At 37.1% G+C, this 21,814-nt stretch overlaps 1 protein-coding gene and 1 long non-coding RNA gene across 3 annotated transcripts in view; one reads left to right on the forward strand and one right to left on the reverse strand.

The window, feature by feature from the left end:
• ANK3 (ankyrin 3) overlaps window positions 1–21,814 on the forward strand; it is a 750,492-nt gene that overhangs the window by 715,741 nt on the left and 12,937 nt on the right. Inside the window, exons 45-50 of one of the 2 annotated variants that reach the window (XM_018042183.1) lie at window positions 138–516; window positions 2,281–2,331; window positions 4,749–4,835; window positions 13,629–13,712; window positions 13,833–13,892; window positions 15,325–15,412. In XM_018042183.1, the coding sequence (XP_017897672.1) occupies window positions 138–516; window positions 2,281–2,331; window positions 4,749–4,835; window positions 13,629–13,712; window positions 13,833–13,892; window positions 15,325–15,390 (727 nt within the window). In that variant the 3' untranslated portion in view covers window positions 15,391–15,412. The remainder of the gene's footprint in view (window positions 1–137; window positions 517–2,280; window positions 2,332–4,748; window positions 4,836–13,628; window positions 13,713–13,832; window positions 13,893–15,324; window positions 15,413–21,814) is intronic. The other variant, XM_018042184.1, reaches the window with a different exon arrangement.
• LOC108634141 overlaps window positions 1–21,814 on the reverse strand; it is a 126,411-nt gene that overhangs the window by 3,938 nt on the left and 100,659 nt on the right. The window contains exon 2 of the long non-coding RNA XR_001917393.1: window positions 5,521–7,031. This is a non-coding gene — a long non-coding RNA (uncharacterized LOC108634141). The remainder of the gene's footprint in view (window positions 1–5,520; window positions 7,032–21,814) is intronic.

Consider the following 21,814-nt stretch of genomic DNA (forward strand, 5'->3'; position numbering starts at 1 on the left):
TAGCCGGATTTTTTATACTTTTCTATTATATGTCTTCAAAAATAGTTAAAAACATGGTTGTTGAAAATTCAGAGCCTCTGAAGCCCATTTGCAGCCATATGTTACCATTGTAAATTTCCACATTTTCTCTGTTGCAGCCCTGACCAGTGTAGAGATTCCATTACCTCCTATCTCAAAGGGGAGCCTGGAAAATTTGAAGCAAATGGAAGCCATGCAGAAGTCACTCCAGAAGCAAAGACAAAATCTTACTTTCCAGAATCCCAAAATGATGTAGGGAAACAGAGTGCAAAGGAAACTCTGAAACCAAAAATACAAGGATCTGGTCGTGTTGATGAACCAGCATCATCACTAGCAGCATATCAGAAGACTCTAGAAGAAACCAGCAAGTTTGTAATAGAAGAGCCTAAACCCTGTGTGCCTGTCAGTATGAAAAAGATGAGTAGGACTTCTCCTGCAGATGGCAAGCCAAGGCTTAACCTCCATGAAGAAGAGGGGTCCAATGGGTCTGAGCAGAAGGTACGTCATCTAGTCTTCTCCTATGCTGTCATTTAATCTCAAAGTCCTGACTCTTCAATGTTTTTGATTAATCTTGTAGCACTGGGCCCAATATTCTTTACTATTTACAAATTATAAATTTGTCATCAAAAATGGTAGCACTAATGATGGGAGTAAAGAAAGTACTGAGTAAAATGTGTGCTGTCATACCTTTGCTCATTAGGAATAAACATCTTTTTAACCATTTTTCAGAAGGGAAATTACAGGGATGTTAAGTAGTAAGTATCTTAAGATCCAATATTAATTCTGTCTGGGATTTAGATTTCCTGACTTGTCTTCATTCTTAAGGATGGAGGATAATTATCCTCTCCCTCACTGGTTCTTTTACACAATTTAGAGTTCCTAGTATGTGACCCAACTACGAGCTCTATAAGTTCTGTTGCCTGAAAGGGTTTTTTAAAAATTGAAGGAACACAGTTCCCAAGAACAAAATGAGGTAGGTATACTACTGTTGATTGATGACATTTAGAAATGTAGCATTAAAAGTATCATTTTAATAACTTTTATATCTAAGTTGATAATTATCTTAATCTTTGTTTTTAATAATTTAAAAACCTTACCATCACATAATTGTTTGCTTGCTTTTAGTATTTATATGATTTCTTTATATTATTTATGTCTTTATTCTTTGAGGGTAAGCATTTTTAGACATTAAAAAAAATTTAACTGAAATTATGATTCATAGATGGATATAAGAAATTTAATATCAATTCTGTTTCCTACATTTTTGACTGCTTTTTGCTATCTCGATTTTTGTGTCTTTTCCTGAACTATGCAGTAGACATAGATTGAGAGTTATACATCTTTGGAATAGTAGTGCTTGAAGTTTTCCATAAAACATCAAATTTACTTAAGATCTTCTACAGTGTTTTGGGTAGAAAAAAATCTTCTGTAAAATAATGAACCCATGATTAATTTTAAGTTTAGAAAAATTTAGTAAACTCCTAATCACTCAGGAGCTAATTATCAGCTTATTAACTAATCATATCCTTTCCTTTTCCCTTCTGCAGGCTATTTTTTTGATTACTTTCCTGCTTGTTAGGAAGGAAAGTGAGAGGAAGTAAAATTCCCGGGCTTTTCTTTCATTTCCTTCCTGACAAGTGTTATTTTCAGTATTGATTTCTGCCTTTTTGTTAACTCTCAGTATATTTAAGCAGTATGACTTTGGATGGAATGTTCCCTTTTAAAATGAGCCCACAAACTATAGTGAGGAGCTCTAGGAGGTAGTTGCTACATAGTGATGTTTTAACAATGAAAATGTATTCTGCACAAGCCCATTAGAAATTGATAGGAAAGTTCTGAAATAAAATGACAAAATAATGTAAGTAAATATTTCTATGTGTGTAGTACATGTGCCTACATATTGCCCACTGGGGAACCATTTTCATTTGAAAATGAAAGGCTTAACCCTGGATGGAAATGCAGCTGAATTCATCCATAATGGAAAAATAATCACTGTTAGAAAATGTTTTTGAGATTTCTTATAAGTGAGTTTGTGCCTTTAGTGTCGGTCACTGGTCCTACTCCAATGCAAAAATTCTTCAGGAGTATAGCAATTCATAATGAAGTTAAAGCTTCCAGAAGATAAGAATCTGACCTCTCAAGAAATCTGAAGATGTTCAGGATGTCTCTTCTGTGATTAGACCATAGTACAATAGCAACCAACTAGGTCATCGGATATATGATCTCAGAAAACAGCCCCCTTTTTGTCCCCTGAAAAATCAGGTCAAAAGTCCGGGTGCAGCTCTTACACGGATGACTGCCTGCTGTTACAAGGTAAAATTCTGCTACTTTCCACCACTTTCTATGCAGCAACCATGGCAAGGAGTACTCAGAAAAATTCCATTTGGTCTCCGAGTTACCCTCTGTGCCACTGCCTAGAGAATTCTCTGAAAGGAATCCTGACCAAGATTGTACTACCGTCTTCTCTCTACCCTTCACCTTAATATTGGCAGAGATTCCACAGAGAAAAATGGAACAAATATTAGCCAAATGGCCACAGTTTCTTTATGTGAGGGGCTGGTCTCAGATGATTCTTGATAGGATTATGATATAATTGACATCTAGCTTTATCGTTAATGTTTGCATTAACATATGTTCTTCTGCTTTTAAATGTCTCAGTGAAAATCCTTCCCCAGTCTAAGATTCTGTGTATGGATAATTCAGGTTTAACTTTCTCTTATGCCTCATCTAATCTATTAATCGCTGAATGCTCAGTAATGCTTTTGCAAGATGAATCTGTCTTACCTTTTTCTGCATTTTTTAGCCATTGTAAGGCCCCCTCTTTCACAATATTTAGATCATTCTAAGTGTCCAGAATGCATGGTTCTTTTCTTAAAAAAATTTTAAGTAATAGGCAATTTATCAGTCAGTATCTTTGCAAGGAGTGAGTAACTAACTTAAAAACTATTTCCTTTTGACACCATATTATTCAATAGGGTATTTTGTTCAGATGAAAATTCCTACAAAGGTAAGATTGATATTACTGTAACATTTTAGAATATTTGGTAAATTTACCTTTGGTGAAAATGGCCTACTTTATTATCTATTGTATTTGAATAACATTTCATTAATTTTTGCTAACACTAATGCCTCCTGTAACAGTTTTACATATTTTTTCCTATTTTTACCAATATTAGCTACAATTTCTATCTCTGAGACTATCAGATTTGGCATAACTTGTAAACTTAGAAAACAAAATACTAAAATCATTTCCATTAACATTTAGAAATAAAATTATTCAGTATGTACTCCTGGACCATGACATTTAAGTAAAAACTGAAGATAATTTCCCTTTGACTTATGACTCAATCACTTGGTAGTTTTTCCTTATTCCTATTCTTATCACCTAAAAATTAACATTGTGTATACTTACCATATTCTTATCTGTAGTTATCTGTGAAATGTTTCTGTTTTAATTTCATATCATTTCTTTAAAACCTCAGGCTTTCACCTATTTTACATTCTTTCATTTGAATAAAGGAATAAATATCTATGAGTTCCAGTTATGTATTAGGTGCAAATTATGCTGATATATATTGTATACCTTTTGCAATGTTCAAAATAGCTTCTGATAAAGTTGTCAAATCTGACCAAAATATCATAAAAATCAGAAATACTATGCCTTTTTCTGTAGATCAAATCAAAGATGGCCTTAATTGTAAGGTTATACATTCATGTCAAATGTATAATACTTATTTTTAAACTAGTTTTAAATCTATACTGTTTCCCCAAACTAATAATTAGTAGCATGTATGTAGTTTCTGATTCCAAAGTCTCCATAATTGTTATTTTTAAGAACTTACAATTTTACTACCTTGATCTTTACCTGCATATGTATATTTATGCATTTATATATACACAAGTATATATATGCAGGTAAAGGTCAAAGTAATTAAATATAGATATATTTTATGTATACTTTATACTAATCAGCTCAGTTCAGTCGCTCAGTCATGTCCAACTCTTTGCGACCCCATGAACCGCAGCACGCCAGGCCTCCCTGTCCATCACCATCTCCCGGAGTTCACTCAGACTCACGTCCATCGAGTCCGTGACGCCATCCAGCCATCTCATCCTCGGTCGTCCCCTTCTCCTCCTGCCCCCAATCCCTCCCAGCATCAGAGTCTGTTCCAATGAGTCAACTCTTCACATGAGGTGGCCAAAGTACTAATATTTATACACATACATACACATATATACATACATATCGGAGAAGGCAATGGCAACCCACTCTGGTACTCTTGCCTGGAAAATCCTATGGACAGAGGAGCCTGGTAGGCTGCAGTCCATGGGGTTGCGAAGAGTCGGACACGACTGAGTGACTTCAGTTTCACTTCACTTTCATGCATTGGAGAAGGACATGGCAACCCATTCCAGTGTTCTTGCCTAGAGAATCCCAGGGACGGGGGCCTGGTGGGCTGCCGTCTGTGGGGTCGCACAGAGTCGGACACGACTGAAGCAACTTAGCAGCAGTAGCAGCATACATATATATACAGAGTGATTTCATTTAGAATCCTACTCAAAATTTCCTTCCACTTTAATTTTTTTAAGATTTCCACAAATATACATCATGATTTTCCTTAGAGGGAGATCTAGCAAGTAAAAAAGTAATTCTTTCTTGATTTCCTTTCTCAGAATGTCTTTTATTTTAAATGTGATGGTAAAAATTATACTTAAAATGCATTTATCAGGACTTGAAAGGCAGTGAGAGTGATTCAAGCTCAGAGGAGGAACGGAGAGTCACTACCCGAGTTATTCGCCGACGTTTGATTATAAAGGTATCCCACAGCTAGATCAGTGTGGGGCAATGCTGTATTATTAGAACCTTCCTTGTGGTTTGGAAAATTCAGCATGCTTGGTAACTAAACGGTGCTATGTGTGTCTTTGCATATCTGAAAACTGGTAAAAACAACCACTGAAAGGAAAAACTCACGTCGCATGGTAGTGAGCATTCTGTCTAGGCCTGTGTTTGACATCTGGTGGTTGTCATTTTATCTGAGAATTCTTGGCATTTGTATACTGCTTTCCTTGGAGAAGTGTTCTGTGTGTGAACAAAGATCCTATCTTGGTGAGAGAATAGTTCATATCAAATGAAATGTTCAACTGAAATCCCAGAGGCTCTTATGAAGTATGAGGTAAGATAAAGAAGAAAGAGAAGAATGAAAAGGCTCCCTTCTCAGTCTTACCAGTTTTTAAGTTAAAATCAGTTCTTCTTTATCAACCAGTGACTAAGAATTCGGTGTTATAGCCTGGCATCGATGTATGTAACACAATGTAAACCAAGCAAAACTTCCTGAAATAAGGTTTTTAACTTGATTGACATACAAAAAAATCAGGCTGTATTTTTTAAGTAGGGGAAGCAAGTCTTACTGTAAGTGAAAAATGTAATTCCACCCTGTTAGAGTATAACTGAACTATGAATAAATCTTGATTTCCCCCACAAAGGCCTTTTGAAGTACTGACCTTGTTCATGGGAGATCCCGCAGACTCCTTGCAGTATGCTGTTTATCTTCATTACTATGTCTTTAGAGAGATCTTTCTTGATGTCAGAATAATTTGAGTGCAGAGAACTAGGAAGCCATTTTCAATACACGCCTTGAATGTGGTCCAAATAACCTGATGCTCCTTGTTTGGCAGCTCTGAAGAGAAAGAAAGGAAAGGAAATACCTATTGAAAACCATTTATCAAACTTTTCACCCATTTCCAAAATGTCAGGAGACCCAACAGAGAGGCAGGGACGTTGGCTTATGTATCCCAAACTTCTCAATCCTGCTGCTTATAAATACTTTTCATGTAGATGAGATGAAAGAAGAGAACTAGATATGCAAAATCTGTTCTAGTCTAATTTTTCTAATAACTCTGAAAACATCAGAGAAGAAAATAAGTCCTTGTCTAAATGCTAAATTATCCACAAATCAACCTCAAGCTCAATAGGTGCCATCGCTTCTTTGAAAATTACATGTAGGCAAGCCAAATTACCTGCTATCTATAAAGTCCTCATAATCTCATAAAGATACCTTCCACACATTTTCTGGGATTAAAGGGAAGAAGTATTTAATTTGTTTTTTCAGAACATATTCTGAAATATTCTGCCATTATTCTGCTCAGGCTTTGCTAGTCCCATGATTACTCTCTTTAAGAAGTGCTATTTTAAAGTAAAACATCTAGACAAAGCAAACCAGACACAGTGGCTTTATGCTTAACATATGACATACTCATGTTGCATCAAACTCACCTCATTCATTTATAACAGCTGCCCAGTAGAGAAGTTGACATAATCCTGCATAAAAAGTGGGAGAAAATGTAGAGAAGTTTTACTCTGGAGAATACTCAAACAAAACAATAGGAACATCAACCCCCTCCCTAAGTCAATGAGGGTTATTTTAGTCTCCTAAAATTCTAGACATGCACTTGCAAGTCAGCTTTTAGGTAATTTTGTTAGCATAAATTATTTATATATTTAAGTGTAACATATAATTATATATATACATATAAACATTTTTATTAAGAGCTTAAGTTTAAAAGGCTGAAATACACTCTGAAGTTATAGGCTTCATAAAACACAGGAGACCGTGTGCTCTCCAAATCTTCACTTCTTGAAGTCAGTGTAATTTTAGGGAGGTTGAGTGGAATCATCAGAAGATAGATTTTATAAATGGGGAGGCCATTGTATAAATAATAGAATCACTTAAACAAGCTTTGAGAAGTGTCTTTTATATGTGTCATAAAACTCAAAAGCTAAAGAATAACTATAATTATAATTGGAAGGTATAATAGGTATAACAAAAAATTTTTGTAAACTATATATATAGAAATCTTTCTGGTTACTTTTTTCCTGATCAGATTTTGGGGGCCCTTGAAAAAGAACACATTTCTTTTGCTTTTTCTCTTTATTCCATACACTCTTACCTTTGTAATGTAAAGGAGCTTGAGACTGCAAGTACGACATGGTAAATGTCACATGGGATCCATCTCTGTTTAAAAAAAAAAAGAAAAAAACATAAAATGAGAATGTTAGGACCTAAAGGAGTCATTGAGACTAAAATTATTTCTTCTCCTAGATGATAAAACCAAGCATTAGAGAGGAATTGATTTATCCAAAATCACTCAGCTGGATGTTAAAAATTCTGGAACCAGAACACAGTGCCCTCTAGTGACGCACCTTCTACCTGCCTTTTCCACAATACTGTATTCTCTTCCAGGACAAAATGAAAGGGAGTAACTTTTCCTAGATTAAATTAGGCACTTGGTCACTTAGACTTTTCCAGTAGTACAGAAAGAGACAGCATTAGGCTATCTTTATTGGAAACTGTTTGATGGGGCTGGAATGCTAGGAATTTGACCTACTTTATGGAGGCTGTCCAACTTTGGACTGAACCAGGATATTTACACTGTTTGCCATAGTAATCCCCTTGGCACTTAGAATCTTAGAGCTGAAAACTAGTTGAGAGTTGCTCCCCACTTCCAGAGCTAGCTTTCGCCAGGAAGTATCAATGGAAGCAGTAGATTCCATTACCTCAGGTCTAGGCAAATCTGTCTTTATAGCCATTCAAGTTGTATAATAAAGAGGATGAAAGCATAATTTTATGATTTTTCTTTAATTTCATATGTGAATTCATTCATTTTCTGATTTTTAATTTTTTTTGTTTAATATTCTCAAGTCCCTAAGAAATGAACTTAAACTCTCCCATTTGTTTAGGGATTTTTAAATTTTATAAGTATATTCATTTATTCATATCTAATATAATATCACGGTGGTTTCAAATGCTTGGAAGCAGTTTAAGTAAACTGACCAGTGTCTGTGAGCTTGTTTATATTATTTGCTCAGCAAATTCTATGATTACAAAGGTAAAACCTTAATTCAAACCATTGTGAACTTTGATAAGATTCAAACAACTGAATTTTTACTATATAGTTCAACCATATTTTTATTTCTACTTTTGAGCAGTTTTACTGATTTTCAAAACAAGCGTTTAAATGTATGTTTTCCCCCACCAAACAATTCAAAAGTACAAAAAAGTTCAGCTTATCTATTCCACTTACCAGAGGTAACTTCAGATTGTTTTATATACCTATAACAGTGTGTATGTGTACATAGAATATACATGTACCTAGATCCCCAGGATGTGGGTTTCTAGGAATATAAAAATGGGTTATACTATACATATTGCTTAGCAGTTTGCTAAGTTTATATATATATATTTTTCTCATCCCATCTTTTGAAATTATACATTAAAGCAAAATTCATACATTTCATGTTGTTATTCATTTTATGCAAGAAGAAGAGAAAAACAGAAATCCTAAAATGCAGTACTTCCAAAAGAAAGTACAGCTAGTCTTCATAAAGGTGGCTACCAGGAATGATACTGTGACACTATATGTGCTCTAATTTTCCTTTGAAATAGGCAAGGAAAAAGTAGGTGGAGATATTGCCAAAAATAATGCCATTACCAAAAAATTTTATTTACATGGAAATTTTATTTACTTAAAAGTACAAATATTTTCAAGAACTTCAGAGAGCCTCTAATTTACCTGATGAATGAAAGATGAAAAAAAATTTTACATGTATTTTGTGACACCTTACTAACTTTCCAGTCTATCTAATCAACTACTATCTAATCCATTCCCCAAATCTAGTGAGTTTTGCAAAAATCATGCAACTCATTTTGACCTTATTAAGGCACTAGTTGGCCATATTTAGTGCCCATTTAAGATTAAGATAAGTATCTTTACCTTTAATTATACATAAATAGTATGAATTTTCGGTAGGAAACAATGCCTGCATACCACAGCAGATCTCAACAACCTATATTGCCTGTTATTTATAAACAAGACTTTGCTTTTTTCTAAGGCTGTTAATATAAATCAATATACTTAAATGTATTTACTGTGCTTATAGATATACCTACTAGAAATGTCTTTCAGAGACTGTCTGAAAATTGTCATCTTTCCCCACTGAAGAGTCAATTTTGTAACCATCTCTAATAGATGGCAATTTTAATGGATTTTCCTAGGATCCTGGAATTGTCTTAACACTCAAGGACCTGGACATGTCCAATAGTTACCTCAAACATATCTCACTTACTCATGTTTATAGTTAAATGTTTCCTGACCTTTTTTGAGTTTTCTGGTGCCTCTAAGCCTTTACTTGTAAAATAATGTTTTTTTCCTAAATATATAAAACCAACCATGTTGTTGTTCAGGTACTAAGTTTTGCCTGACTCGTTGCAACCCATGATGGACTGTAGTACGCCAGACTCCTCTGTTAACGCCTCTCCCGCAGTTAGCTCAAATTCATGTTCATTGAGTCAATGATGCTATCTAACCATCTCTGCCGCTCCCTTCTTTTGCCTTCAGGCTTTCCCAGCATCAGTCTTTGCCAGTGAGTCGGCTCTTCGCATCAGCTGGCCAAAGTATTGAAGCTTCAGCTTCAGCATCAGTCCTTCCAATGAATATTCAGGGCTGATTTCCTTTAGGATTGACTGGTTTGATCTCCTTGCAGTCCAAGGGACTCTCAAGAGTCTTTCTCCAACACCACAATTCAAAAGCATCAGTTCTTTGGCACTCATTAAGTTGGACCTTCTTTATGGTCCAGCAATCACATCCCTACATGACTACTGGAAAAACGTAGCTTTGACCTTTGTCAGCAAAGTGATTGTCTCTGCTTTTTAATATGCAGTGTAGTTTGATGGGTTTGATCTCTGGGTTGGGAAGATACCCTAGAAAAGGGAATACCTAACTATTCCAGTTTTCTTGCCTGGAGAATTTCATGGACAGAAGAGCCTGGTGGGGTACAGTCCAGGGGTCACAAAAGTGAGACACGACTGAGCAACTAACACTAGATTTGTCATAGATTTCCTTGCATGGAGCAAGTGTCTTTTAATTTCATGACTGCAGTCACCATCTGCAGTGATTTGGGAGCCCAAGAAAGTAAAGTCTGTCACTGCTTCCACTTTTCTCCCTTCTATTTGACATCAAGTAATGGTATGATCAGATGCCATGATCTTAGTTTTTTCAATATTGAGTTTAAAGCTTTTTCACTCTCCTCTTTCACCCTCAAGAGTCTCTTTAGTTTCTTTTCATTTTCTGCCATTAGAGTGGTATCATCTACATACCTGAGGTTGTTGATATTTCTCCCAGCAATGTTGATGCTGGGAGAAAACAGCCAGCCTGTGTTTCATTCAGCCCAGGCGTTTCACATGATGTACTTTGCATAAAAGTTAAATAAGCAGGGTGACAGTATGCAGCCTTGTTATACTCCTTTCCAAATTTTGAACCAGTCTGTTGTTCTATGTCTGGTTCTTAACTGTTGCCTCTTGACCTGCGTACAGGTTTCTCAGGAGACAGGTAAGGTGGTGTGGTATTCCCATCTCTTAAGAATTTTCTACAGTTTGTTGTGATCCACACAGTCAAAGGCTGTTGCGTAGTCAGTGAAGCAAAAGTAGATGTTTTCCTGGAACTCCCTTGCTTTCCCCATGATCCAGTGAATGTTGACAATTTGATCTCTGGTTTCCCTGCCTCTTTGAAACCCAGCTTGGACAGCTGGAAGTTCTTAGTTCACATATGCTGAAGGATTTTGAGCATAACCTTGCTAGCATGTGAAATGAGCTCAGCTGTACAGTCTTTGAACATTCTTTGGCATTGCCCTTCTTTGGAACTGGAATGAAAACTGACCTTTTCCAGTCCTGTGGCCACTGGTGAGGTTTCCAAATTTGTGATATATTGGGAGTGCAGCATTTTTATAGCATCATCTTTTAGGATTTGAGATAGCTCAGTTGGAATTCCATCACCTCCACTAGCTTTGTTCGTAGTAATGCTTCCTAAGGCCCACTTGACTTCACACTCTGGGATGTCTGGCTCTAGGTGAGTGACCACAGCATCATGGTTATCCAGGTCATTAAGACTTTTTTATGTACAGTTCTTCTGTGTATTCTTGCCACCTCTTCTTAATCTCTTCTGCTCCTGTTAGGTCCTTGCCATTTCTGTCCTTTATCATGCCCATCTTTGCATAAAATGTCCCCTTGATCTCTCCAATTTTCTTTAAGACATTTCCAGTCTTTCCCATCCTATTGTTTGTCTCTATTTTTTGCATTGTTTATTTAAGAACTCTTTCTTATCCTTGCTATTCTCTGGAACACTGCATTCAGTTGGGTATATCTTTCCTTTTCTCCCTTGCCTTTTGTTTTTCTTTCTTCAACTATCTGTAACGTTTCCTCAGACAACCACTTTGCTTTCTTGCATTTCTTTTTCTTTGGGATGGTTTTGGTCACTGCCTCCTATATAACATTACAAACCTCTGTCCATAGTTCTTCACTCTACCAAATCTTCATATATCTAGTTATCACCGCTACTGTATAATCATAAGGGGTTAGATTTAGGTCTTACCTGAATGGCCTAGTGGTTTTCCCTACTTTCTTCAAATTAAGCCTGAATTTTGCAATAAGTAGCTCATGATCTGAGCCACAGTCAGCTCCAGGTCTTGTTTTTACTGACTGTATAGTGCTTCTCTGTCTTTGGCTACGAGGAATATAATTAATCTGATTTTGGTGTTGACCATCTGGTAATATTCATAGGTAGACTCATCTCTTGGGTCATCGGAAAAGATATTTGCTTTGACCAGTGTGTTCTGGCCTTTGCCCTGCGTCATTTTGTACCCCAAGGCCAGACGTGCCTGTTATTCCAAGTATCTCTTGACCAACTATGCAAAACATAAATAATACTCCTTAAGAACTTGTTACAGATTTTTAGTTCTTCAGGCAGGACACCTCTACATATTTTTCTATTTCCTTCCTTCTCTTAACTGTGCTGAATGAAATTAGTCATAAACAAGGTTCAAGATGAATTAAACAAGCATGAACAACAAGAAACATCTTGTTCTATTTTCATCCCATCTCTGTACTCCAGTGAGGTAAAATGAGTCAAATGTCCCATGCATGACCTATGAGCCCACAATCTTCAAAAAAAAAAAGTCATTTCTTAAAAAAAAAAAAAGAATTTTGTTAGCAAAATAAGGTAGATTTCAGTTAGTCTTTGTTATTTTAAACGAGAACTTCCCTTCTACGGGCTGTAATAAAAACAATCATAGAATTTCTCACCATCGGCAGACACTGGAAAAATTCTCAGAACTACCACCTTTCCCATGACAGTAATGTTAAAAGAATTAGAATCCTGACTCTCCCAGAAACTCAGCTGTCTTCATCAAGATTTGCCATTTTTCCTTTAAAAGAAAAGAAAAAAGTACAGGGTACAATAACTATAGTACATAGTACTATTGCATTGCCCAAGTCACCTCTTCAACAAGAAGTTTTACTACAATTCAGCAGGTCTCTAAAGTGGGTCTGCACTTAAGGTGTTTGTTCTTGTTCCCCAAAACTCTTAAGTGAGACTGACCTAATATTGACACCAGTGAAGAAGGTAATGTGTTATAAATACAATCCCATTTTTGCTCTCTGAGTGGTTTTTCTTATCATATAATCATAAAGCTAATAGGTATTAAGTAGTTAGTAGTAGTAGTTTGTTGCTCAGTCGTGTCCGACTCTTTGCGACCCCATGGACTGTAGCCTACCAGGCTCCTCCCTCCATGGGATTCTCCAGACAAGAGTACTGGAGTGGGTTGCCATTTCCTTCTCCAGGGGATCTTCCCGACCCAGGGATCGAACCTGGGTCTCCCACATTGAGGCAGACACTTTAACCTCTGAGCCACCAGGGAAGCCCAATAGGTATTAAGGAACCATCTAAATCTACTGAGCTGTTAGCAGGAAAATATGAGGCTACTTTGGCAAGTTAATTTATTCCCCTTTTTTTTTAACTCATCAGAGAAAGAACCTTGACAATTTCCTCTTCTAAATCAGATAGCAGTCACTACCTGCAAGATGCCATCATACATTCCTTAAGTAATTAATCAGTCATCACGGAGGATTCGTTCACTTAAAGATGATATTCTGAAACTATGTACTTCATCAGACGTAGTTATTAGCATATACAACTTATGAAAGGCTAAGTCTAGAAAAAAATAAGCTTTTCTCTGTACTCTAAACTTTTCTCACAGTACTTGAAAAAAATGTACGTATTACCCTCAGTAAAGGAATTTTAAAATTAAACAAAGAGTGATTAATATAATACCCCAACTAAGGTGCTACCTCAATTCAAATTAGATACAAGGCAATCCACCAAAATGAGAGATTTGGTAGAACTAGTGAAGAAACATTTATTCAAAGTGAAATAATCTAATTAGAGCTCTAGTCATTAGCTAAATCTTTTTTCAACAAATAAAACCTTTTTGTTTGTCTATCGATGTATAACTGCATTCTATGATTACATATTTTCAAATTCTTCCTTCTTGGAGTTTGTTGCTAACCATCATTCTTATATGTATTTGAGGTTTAATGCTTTGAATGTTGTTGACTGCTAAATAATTCCATGGAGTCAGTCTTCTCCCCTTGCCCTAGAATAGCAAGTAGAGTTTTATATCTTCTTTTTCTAAAATTCCACAGAGCATGTGTGTGGTGTATGGAGTGGTGTGGAGATCTATGCATCTAGTTTATTGCTAATCTTTATGCCACATCCTTTAGGGAGAGGAAGCAAAAACCATTCCTGGTGAATCTGTCACAGAAGAACAGTTTACTGATGAAGAAGGCAACCTCATCACCAGAAAAGTAATCACCAACGGGATTTCATGCTTCTCTTGGGTTTAGATTTTCTATTTGTTTGCTATAGTGTCAGCTCTTGAAACAAAAGAGAAAAAGCTCTCCTTTTCACTATTGCTTCCTATACAGATCACTCGGAAAGTACTAAGACGAATTGTTATCCCACAAGAGAGAAAACATGATGACGTGGTAATGGAGAGGGACTGTCAAAAAGACAGTAGAGGATAAAAGCTTTGTGAATGCTTTAGAATATGCTGCTAACAGCCTGGCATCTGCAGTGTGGCAGCTTGAAGCATTTGCTGCTTTTGACATCTTGTGTATTTGATCAGGGTCAAAGAAAAAGACTTTCCTTCCTAACATTCTTTAACACCATATACTTTTACTATCTTTGGAGTTTTCACAGAGATTATTTCATTGATGGAGGATGGAATGTGCCAGTTCAAGCATGGGAGAGAAAATTTAAAAACCCGCCACCACAACCAAATCCCTTGGCCATCCCCGACCCTAGCCCTCCTGGCCCAGTACTTTACCTGCATCCCAGTGCCTGCCTAGGACCCGGAGAGAGAGCACTTGTTTCCAGCAGATGCATAAGGTTTAATTAAAAGTCAGAATGATAAAAGCTTGTCATAAGATCCTTACATTGAATCTAAACATTTTCTCTTTCCAGTATATTCTACAGGGGAATACAAATCCCCTTCTCCCCCATCTTAACCTGAAGAGGATTTTCCTCTCTGGGTTAACAACAGCCCATCTCCCGTGTACCAGTTAAAGAACCAAAGTCATCACCGAGCAGCGTAACTCAGCAAATGAATCTCTAACTCCCAGAGAAAACATCTCTGGTTATTTTTCATTTCTTTCCTTTCTCAGATCTTACCCTTTTCATTAAAAAAAAGAAACTTCAATACCTGTGTTTACATAAGAAAAAACTAAACTGAAAATTTCTGAGGAGTAATTCAGAAAATTGGAAGGACTACTGTGTTTTCTGTTTTAAGTAGGTTAAAAGCTGAGCATTTGTGCAACCACTTTGCTCACAGAGAAGTGTGTCCTTGATGCTCAGTGAAGAGAGGTCTTGTTTTATGGAAAAAGGATGCCTACTTTGTCAGGAGTAAGAGGAAGGGCGTGGTAATTTCATGAATTAAAAAGGAAAAAGTGTCTCTCAGCCCGACAGCACTTCCACGGTGTTTAGTTCATGATGAGTGCTTCACTGAGAAATTTCCATCTCATTACAACAGGTTACTTAACATTCTGCTGACTTTAAAAGGCATAAATTATAACTTACTAATATTTTTTACAACTGGGGTTTGAGTGCCTTGAGAGCTTTAGTGATTTCTTTTAGCTTCACAGGAAATGGACAGGCTGTTTGAATGATCACTAATAGAATGAATGATTGTGAAGTATAGTAACATGGTATTCATTCTGATGGCGCTCTCCAGCTTGCCTTGATGCTGCTGAGCTGTGTGGTTAAGGTAAATAGATGGTATTTTTGGACATGAAGTGACAAAGTGCTTTAAACTGTGTCTCACTTACCCTAATCTAGCCTCAAGGAACCAGAACGGAACCTGCTTTTTAATGAAAACTCTTTCACCACGAAATCTTAATGTGTACATTCCTTTCAAAACAGGGAGAAGGTTATAAGGTGAAGATGAAGAAAGAAGTCCGTCAAGTGGAAAAGAAGAGCCACTCATAACAGTAAACGGCCAACCAAGGTGGTAAGTGTGCTCAAATCAACAACAGCAGCACATCTAATTTCACGAAATAAGGGACCCATACCTCCTCCACCCTTCCTCTCTTTTTCACGGAATTACAGCTTTGAATATCCAGTATGCAGGTGCAGTCATTTTTATGTTTGTGTATACAAACACTGTTGTTGTTCAGTTGCTAAGCTGTGTCTGACTCTTGTGACCCCGTGAACTAGCCTGCCAGGCTCCTCTGTTCATGGGATTTCCCCAGGCAAGAATAGTGGAGTGGGTTGCCATTTCCTTCTCCCAGGGATCTTCCTGACCCAGGGATCGAACCCAGGCTTTGTCTCCTGCATTGGCAGGCAGATGCTTTACCACTGAGCCACCGGGGAAGCCCAGACACACACACACACTAAAGCTATGGCCTCCAGCTCACAGTCCATAAACTTTCTCTTCACAAATTAGTCAGGAATTTAAATGTGAATGATGTTTTCAGAAGCAAATGTAAATATTGATCAGTGAGTCTCCTCAAAGAGTGAAGGCTGTGTTTAAGACGCAGTAGCTTTATTCATCCTAACAGGAAGGTTATTCGGCAACAAATAGCTCCTATAAATGTACTTGGAAAGTTGTATTGATTCAGTTTCCCACCATTTTTGCAGAACAGCATCTGAGAATATAATTTTGGTTGGAATATATTGGTTGCCAAGTTTAAATGGAGTGACTGAAATCTCTATATACTACTTAATATATTTTGTATAAACAAAGCAAATTAAATAGGAGGCTAATGGGACGACTGTGTTTTGTAAGTTAAAATGAGCTTTGTTTAAAGTTGTCTGAATTTTTCTTCAGAAAGAAGGGTGTTTTCCTTTAACATTGTTTTCTGAACTTTACTTTGTGCTAATTCTTCCTACGGAACCACAATTAGAAAGCCCATATGGGGTGAAAAAACAGATAGAGCTTTGAAAAGCTCTTTGTAAGTCTGTGAGACAAAGCTGGATGAGTTCTTAGGGCTGTTCACCAAGAGTTTTCTTAGCCCCCAGAAACAAAGAGCAAAGAGATCCCAGTTTCCACTTCCATTCATCTGCTGTTCCCCAGTTACCAGAATCCTGGTATTTGGAGTGTTGCCATAACGAACTGAGAAATCAGAGTCTCGTTGCTCCAAATTTTGTATGTGAGGTGACTGTAACTAAGACCCAAAGAAATTCTTAATCCCTCCACCTCCAAAAAAAACTCTTATTATTTGCCTGTGTATTCACTTAAGGATTGATTTCACTTTCTCTCCATGAGCTTTCTGCCTAAGGCACTGGGGAATCACTGGTAAACAACACCAGGGAGGTACTGGCCCTCACTGACCTTACGTTTGGAAATTTCATGGTAGTCAGTCGTTTCAGTATTTAAGGCTTTGAGAAAACTCCTAGGAACTGCAGAGAGCTCTGGAAAGAACAATGTTTGCTATACACACTCGTCCAGTGTTCCAGGTGTACCCTTCACTTGATTCTCACAGTCACTCCTCTTGGATTGGCAGCTTTATCATCCCCATTGAACAGGCTCAGAATTGCCCAAGGTCACCTAAATAAAAACTGGCAGAAATAGGATACAAACCCTACCGGGCAGCTCCGGAGCCCACACTCTTAACCCTGTTAACCGGATATCTGACCTGGTCTGAGGTGACAGGGAATGTTTTCTTTGAGAAAATGATGCTTGAGCTGTTTTCAAGGGTGAATAGGATTCAGCTGGGTAAAGAGGAAGAAACTGGATGGTGTTTGGGGTAGCCTTCCAGGCACAGGCTACTGCATTTTGCAAAGGCCAGAAGGAGAAAGAAACAAGAAGGGAGAACAGGTCAGTGCAGCTGTTAGAAGGTTTTGGCATTGTGTCTGGAGAGGTAGGAAAGATTCAGGTCTCATAAACCTCTTTCCACTTAAAGTCTAGGTTTTGCATCACTTACTCTAGCTGCAAGACACAGAATGAAGGGAGGTGGCAATAATAGATGAGCAGATAACCTGTTAAACTACTGAAGATGCTGGCTTGGGCAGTAAGGATTGTAAGAGGTAGGGACAGTAAGGCTAAATCAAGAGATAGTGACATGAATTGCTTTTTGTCAGATGATAAGGGTGAGGGGTGAGAAAATTAAGGATAACATCAGTGAGGCAATATCTAGAATGAACCCACCCATTATTCATGTCTTACAGCTGAACCTAGTAAAAGATATATATATATTTTTTTAATTGAGGTGTAGCTGATTTACAATATTAGTTTCAGATGCATAACACAGTGATCCAAAATTTTTATAGATTGTACTCCATTCCAAATTTTTATAGCTTATACTCCATTTAAAGCTTTTGTAAAATACTGGCTATATTTCACTGTGCTGCACAATATGTCTTTGTAGCTAATTTATTTTACACACATTAGTCTGTACCTCTTAATCTCCTACCCTTGTCTTGTCCCTTCTGCCTTCCCTCTCCCCACTGGTCACTAGTGGTTTGTTCTCTATAGCTGTGAGTCTATATTTTGCTATATTCTGTAATTACTTATATGTGGACTAAAAAATAAATAAACCGTAATATTCTCCAGGTCCATCTATGTTGTTGTAAATGGCAAAATTTTACTTTTTAAACATTCCATTCCATATATATATACACCACATCTTCCTTATTCACTATTTTGGCTCACTTATTTTGCTATTGTTTCTGTTGCCTTAGGAGACATATCCAAAAAAAAAATATGGCTACAGTTTATGTCAAAAAGTATTCTGTGTTTTCTTCCAGGACTTCTATGGTTTCCAGTATTACTTTTAGGCCTTTAATCTATTCATAGTTTTATAGTTTTCTTTTTGTATGTTGTGACAAATGTTCTATTCTTATTCTTTTACATGTGGCTGTCCAATTTTCCCAGCATCACCTATTGAAGAGACTGTCTTTTCTCCATTGTATATTCTTGCCTACTTTGCCATAGATTCATTGACCATAAACGTGTGGGTTTATTTTGGGGCTGTATAGTCTGTTCCATTGATCTGTGTGTCTGTTTTTGTGCTAGTAGCATACTGTTTTAATTACTATAGCTTTGTAATGTAGTCTGAAGTCAAGGAGCATCGTACCTCTAGCCCTGTTCTTCTTTCTCAAGATTTCTTTGGCTAATTAAAAAGAATGCAATAATGCCATTTGTAGCAACATCAGTTCAGTTCAGTTCAGTTGCTCAGTCATGTCTAACTCTATGCAATCCCATGAATCGCAGCATGCCAGGCCTCCCTGTCCATCACCAACTCCTGGAGTTTACCTAAACTCATGTCCATCGAGTCAGTGATGTCATCATCTAACCATCTCATCCTCTGTCGTCCCCTTCTCCTCCTGCCCCCAATCCCTCCCAGCATCAGAGTCTTTTCCAATGAGTCAACTCTTCGCATCAGGTGGCCAACGTATTGGAGTTTCAGCTTCAACATCAGTCCTTCCAATGAACACCCAGGACTGGTCTCATTTAGGATGGACTGGTTGGATCTCCTTGCAGTCCAAGGGACTCTCAAGAGTCTTCTCCAACACCACACTTCAAAAGCATCAATTCTTCAGCACTCAACTTTCTTCACAATCCAACCCTCACATCCATACATGACCACTGGAAAAACCATAGCCTTGACTAGACGGACCTTTGTTGGCAAAGTAATGTCTCTGCTTTTTAATATGCTATCTAGGTTGGTCATAACTTTCCTTCCGAGGAGTAAGCATCTTTTAATTTCATGGCTGCAATCACCATCTGCAGTTATTTTGGAGCCCCCCAAAATAAAGTCTGACACTGTTTCCACTGTTTCCCCATCTATTTCCCGTGAAGTGATGGGACTGAATGCCATGATCTTCGTTTTCTGAATGTTGAGCTTTAAGCCAACTTTTTCACTCTCCTCTTTCACTTTGATCAGAGGCTTTTTAGTTCCTCTTCACTTTCTGCCATAAGGGTGGTGTCATCTGCATATCTGAGGTGATGGATATTTCTCCCAGCAATCTTGATTCCAGCTTGTGCTTCTTCCAGCCCAGCATTTCTCATGATGTACTCTGTGTATAAGTTAAATAAGCAGGGTGACAATATACAGCCTTGACATACTCCTTTTCCTATTTGGAACCAGTCTGTTGTTCCATGTCCAGTTCTAACTGTTGCTTCCTGACCTGCATACAGATTTCTCAAGAGGCAGGTCAGGTGTTCTGGAATTCCCATCTCTTTCAGAATTTTCCACAGTTTATTGTGATCCACACAGTCAAAGGCTTTGGCATAGTCAATAAAGCAGAAATAGATGTTTTTCTGGAACTCTCTTGCTTTTTCAGTGATCCAGCAGATGTTGGCAATTTGATCTCTGGTTCCTCTGCCCTTTCTAAAACCAGCTTGAACATCTGGAAGTTCACAGTTCACGTATTGCTGAAGCCTGGCTTGGAGAATTTTGAGCATTACTTTACTAGCATGTGAGATGAGTGCAATTGTGCAGTAGTTTGAGCATTCTTTGGCATTGCCTTTCTTTGGGATTGGAATGAAAACTGACCTTTTCCAGTCCTGTGGCCACTGCTGAGTCTTCCTTATATATTGTTATATTGAGTGAAGCAAATCAGAGGACTAATATTGTATGACATGTAAAATCTATAAAGAAATTATACAAAGGAACTTATTTACAAAACAGACTCACAGACTTAGAGAAATAACTTACGGTTGCCAGAGGGAAGGATTTGAGGGGGAGACAGAGTTAGGGAGTTTGGGATGGACATGTACAGACTGCTATATTTAAAATGGATAACCAACTAGGGAACTCTGCTCAGTGTTATGTGTAGCCTGGATAGGAGGGGAGTTTGGGGGAGAATGGATACATGTATATGTATGGTTGAGTCCCTTTGCTGTCCACCTGAAACTATCACAACTTTGTTAATCAGTTAAAAAAAAGATTGCTTCGGCTATATGGCAGATTAATAAAACTAAGCATGAATTTGCCATTCACTCTGTTTAAGCAATTGTAAGTGATAAATAAAACTAGAAGAATTCAGTTAGCTGTCAGCTTTATTATGCCCCTAAAAGTTTAGTAACTTGTTCAATCATAGAGTCAGACTCTGAGTAGGAAAGAACCAAAAAGGTTATCTACACAAGTGAAGTCATTTTTCTAGAGTAACATATACCTAATATCTATGAATAAATGACACCAAAAAAAATGTGAAAATGTTAGGCTTCCAGGGTCATTTTAGAACAAATTAATACAGAAATGACTTGTCAAAAATATACAAGAGACATCAGAATGATAAATAATCCACTCCATAAAGCAGTGGGCTTGGCTTCAGCTCATTTGCTACACCACTCAAAGGAAAGAGAAACTCAATAGGAGCATTCATACGAATGTGAAAATAGCTTCAACGTAAAGCAAACTAAATGTGTCCGATGGAAAGAACAGTGATTTGACTGCAAGCCTCATTTTACTCTCCAGGGTGGTATTTACCTTTCATAAGTGAACTTAGGAAATGAGTCCAAGAATACTGCCTATAATTCCAGGACACTGAATGTGTGCTCTGGAAAAATCAATTTGCAAATATATGAGGCTGCTGGCTGTCTTTTTTTTTTTTTAACAGTAGAACAACTAATAAGCACATGGAATGTGGCCAAATTTCACTGAATATCAGATGGTAACATTAAAATTTTTATTCTGGTTTTATAACCAGTTGAATTTTGAGCTATCTGGACCCTACACCTACCTTTCTTTAATACTGAGTCACAGGCATCCTATTTTTAATGTAAGGGAAAAGCTGATGGCTGAAAATAAATATAAAGATTTATACATAATACATAATGATTTATACCTTATAAAGTGGTTTTATGTTTTTGTCTTACTCTTCAAACAAGCTTCCAGGAAGGGCAGACCGATTTTGATTGCTGCCTTTTACAGATGAGGATGCTAAGGCTCAGAGAGGTCATATGACCTTTCTTCTGTTACACAGCTGTGATTGGAAGAACTAGAACTTAAGATTGATACTTCACTTAGTGTCCAATTCCACTAAGCTGTCTTTCTGAAGTTACTTATGAATAATAATAATAGTCATATCCTATCCAAGATTACTATATGCCAGGTAAGATCATTACATAAATTACCTCATGTAGTCCCCAAAACAATGCTATAAGGTAAATACTAGTATCCCTTTTTTAATAAATGAGGAAACTGAAGTTTGGAAAATTAAATGACTTACCCAAGGTCTGTAGCTAAGGAGCAAAAGAATAAAACTTGAACTTATCCAGAGCCTAGCTCTCAACTGTTACTCATACTAATAGTTAAACAGTATTTGATTATTATCAGAAACCTAAAAGCATTTTGAATCGAAGACATGTGTAAAGGCAACCTGTAGTAAATTTCTTCATACAGTCCACAGTGAAAATACTCAGTGTTTTGGTTTTGTTTTTTAAAATAAACCTGCACAGCCATAA

Source organism: Capra hircus, chromosome 28 (assembly GCF_001704415.2).
Source record: "Capra hircus breed San Clemente chromosome 28, ASM170441v1, whole genome shotgun sequence".
Classification (NCBI taxonomy): domain Eukaryota; kingdom Metazoa; phylum Chordata; class Mammalia; order Artiodactyla; family Bovidae; genus Capra; species Capra hircus.